This window comes from Geospiza fortis, unplaced genomic scaffold (genome assembly GCF_000277835.1).
Source record: "Geospiza fortis unplaced genomic scaffold, GeoFor_1.0 scaffold244, whole genome shotgun sequence".
Lineage (NCBI taxonomy): Eukaryota > Metazoa > Chordata > Aves > Passeriformes > Thraupidae > Geospiza > Geospiza fortis.
This window is the reverse complement of record NW_005054370.1, coordinates 2,289,641-2,292,756: the sequence shown is the minus strand read 5'-3', so window position 1 is coordinate 2,292,756 and position 3,116 is coordinate 2,289,641. Positions and strand designations below refer to the sequence as shown.

General features: G+C 53.0%; 1 protein-coding gene across 1 annotated transcript in view; it reads right to left on the bottom strand.

Moving 5' to 3' along the window:
• Positions 1–2,156: 2,156 nt before the first annotated feature.
• Positions 2,157–3,116, bottom strand: part of UNC13D (unc-13 homolog D) — a 14,487-nt gene continuing 13,527 nt past the window's right edge. The window contains exons 30-31 of the mRNA XM_005424567.3: positions 2,626–2,831; positions 2,157–2,543 (exon numbers count right to left, since the gene is read on the bottom strand). Of these exons, the coding sequence (XP_005424624.2) occupies positions 2,440–2,543; positions 2,626–2,831 (310 nt within the window). The 3' untranslated portion in view covers positions 2,157–2,439. The remainder of the gene's footprint in view (positions 2,544–2,625; positions 2,832–3,116) is intronic.

Genomic DNA, 3,116 nt, shown 5'->3' with positions numbered 1-3,116 from the left:
GCGGTGTGTGCGTGTGTGTGTGTGCCCAGGTGGATGTGCAGCCCTGGGCTCTGCTCTGGGCCTTGGGAGGGTGGAGAAATCTGGGCTTTGGAGCCCTCAGAACAACAGATCCATGGCAAATTTTCACACAACTAAGAATAATTTCTCTCTGAGCTCCATTCCCTTTTCAGGGTGTTGCAATTCACTTTCCTGGTGGAGGTGTGGTGAAAGAAGGAGAACATCAATGCAATGTGGTTAAGGTTAACCTCTTTGGAAGTTGCAAATCCAAAAATTTCTCACCCAAATTCTTGGTCTGGACATGGATTTATGTCCTGGAAGAGCCAGGCCGGGCAGAGGTGAGCTGTGCCTGCACAATGGATACAGTGTTTTATGTGCTGGCACCCAGAAGAACACACCTGGCCTGTGGATCCAAAAATTACCTGTTAATTAATTTGGTCTAATTAGTGCTTCAAAGATGCATCAACCACTTCCCATCAGTCCAATCACAACAATAATCTGAATGGGCCCATTTGTATTGCAGATTATGGGTAACACAATAAAATCAGTAGATCTAAGTGGCAGCCCCTTCCCTCTTGTGTTCTGGCCATCCGCCTGTGGTCGGGTTCTTCACCAGGATTAGGAGGATGATGATGGAGACTTCTTCCTCTTTGTCATGCTTGCATTTGCTGGGAGCTGGTTTTGTGTGCTTCAAGCCTTCTTTTTTAATGTTTGGGCTGTTCTCCTGCTCCATGGGGTTAGCTGTGCTCTGACTGATTAAGATTTCTTAGTCTTTCTCTGTAAAAGGTGGGATTTCTTTTGGGGTGGGAGAAGACCCACACCACTGCCTGTAGCTGAGCAAAAATTCAGCTAAAACACCTTAAATAATACAGTGCAAACAACCTCAGAAGAGAGGTCAGCCTGTGCCACCTGCTCCCTGGGATACACCTGGCTGGTGGCAGCCCAGGGCAAGGTGGGACACAGTGATTTTTTTTAAAATAGCTAAAAATGAGCTGAAACCATATTCAAACCTTCAGCTATTAAAAAAAAAAAGAGCTAAAAATGAGCTAAGACCATATTCAAAACCTCCAGCCTTGTGTAGTAAACCTCATAATAAAGCATGAGGTGGCTGCCAGCAGGTGCCAGGCCCAGATGAGCTGCAGGGTGCAGGCACAGGGTGCTGGACCCAGCTGAATGACACCCCGAGACAGCATCCCCACAATCCCAGGCCCAGCTTTGGAATATTATTTCTCTGCACTAAAACCTAAGCCAGCAAATGGCTTCCTTGAGAGCCTGCAGTGCCTTAATCCCCCCTGCTGTGGGCTCTGTCACACAGATACCAAAGGAGCTTTTTTCTTTTCCCACCCCCGCATCCAGGATTTGACCTGAGCTGACCCAGCGGCTGCTCTGCCCACCGAGGGAGCAGCTGCTGCTCAGGCACCCGGGAGGGGGATGCTTTTAATTCCCTGTCCCTGGCAGCTCCCAGGGACCTGCTGCAGCTCAAACACGGCCACCTCCATGCAGGGTGGGGGTACAGGGAGCTCCAGGTGTATAATTAGTATTAATTGCAGAGAAAACAAGCTCCAAAAAACCCAGCAAATTGTTAAAACCGCCTGCCTTGGCAGGCATTTTTACTGTCATACTGGGTCACCCCACATGGATGCACCCTGCAGAGCTTCCCGCCACTTCCAGAGGGACCCGGGTCCCTGGCACAGGCTGGGAGTGATGCCAGGGACCTGCACCCCATGCCTGGGCTGTCAGCTGCCCAAAATGCCTCCTGGTTTGGCTGCCAGAGCTGTGATGCTCTTTATTGCCAGCAAGATCCCAGGCTTCCAGGAGGTCAGTGAAATTGGTAGTAAAATTAAAAAAAAAAAAAACAACAAAGAGAAAGAAGAACTAGACACATTTTTAAAAAGAAGAAATTCAGCAGCTCCCACCAGACCTCAAATGCCTTGTCCCACCCCACTGTGCTGCTGCTGCCAGCACAGGGTCACTGCCCCAAAGCACACAGCCCACGCACCAGCTTTGTGGCTTTTCATTTAAAATAAGAGGCTTATCCACAAGAAAATAAGGGGAAAAAGAAATTTAAAAATTTAAAGAAAAACCAAAACTGAAGGCAGGTTTAGCCGTGGCCGTCCCCAGCCTGAATCAGTCGTGTTGCAGACATAAGGGTTGGGGGATGCAGCACTGGCAGTGACAAACTCCAGAGGGACAGACAGGGACAACCACACTTCCACATCCCTCGTGTAGTGTTACTAGTCCAGGCAGGCAGGCAAAGAAATCCCCTCCAATGGACCTGCCCACCCTCCCTGGCTCATGGACCGCTGAAGGTTGGGGTGAGCTGAGTGCTGGGAGCTGCGCTGGGCAGGCACAGGGACCCCTCTGTCCCCACACTCCCTGCAGATGCTTCTGGCTCCAACACCACCAGAGTTCCCCTTTCAGGGCCATCTTCCTGCCCCTCCCTCACTCTGTCTCCTTGGACTGCTTGGCTCGTTGCTTGCGGAGCTTAACGAAGGCCTGAGCTTCTTTGTCCCTTTTCCTGGACTCCAGCAGCTGCAGGATGTCATCTGCCAGAGGAGAGGGCAGTGATGGTGGGAGATGCTCCCCACAGCTCCCTCCCCACTCTGCAGGGGCTGAGGCACCACATACCCGTGGGCTTGGGGTGCGTGAGGGGCAGCCGGGTCTGGGGCACCCGGCCCATGTCAGCCTCGTCCTCCTCGGTGTTGAGGCCGGGCAGGCGGCACAGGGGGAAGAAAGCTTCACCCTCCAGGTCATTGGACCCCAGCACATCGTAGTCAAACACAGTCAGCAGCAGACAGGCGCCCTCCTGCCGGCACTTCTCAGAGGGGATCAAGCTGCAGGGCCACGGGAGGCAGGGGATCATCCCATCCCATCCCATCCCATCCCATCCCATCCCATCCCATCCCATCCCATCCCATCCCATCCCATCCCATCCCATCCCATCCCATCCCATCCCATCCCATCCCATCCCATCCCATCCCATCCCATCCCATCCCATCCCATCCCATCCCATCCCATCCCATCCCTCGGGCCCTTCTGTGCTCCATGGGCAGCCACATTCCCTCAGTGACCCAAACCCCTCAGGGCCCCAGCCCAGCCCTGCACCGACCCTCACCCGT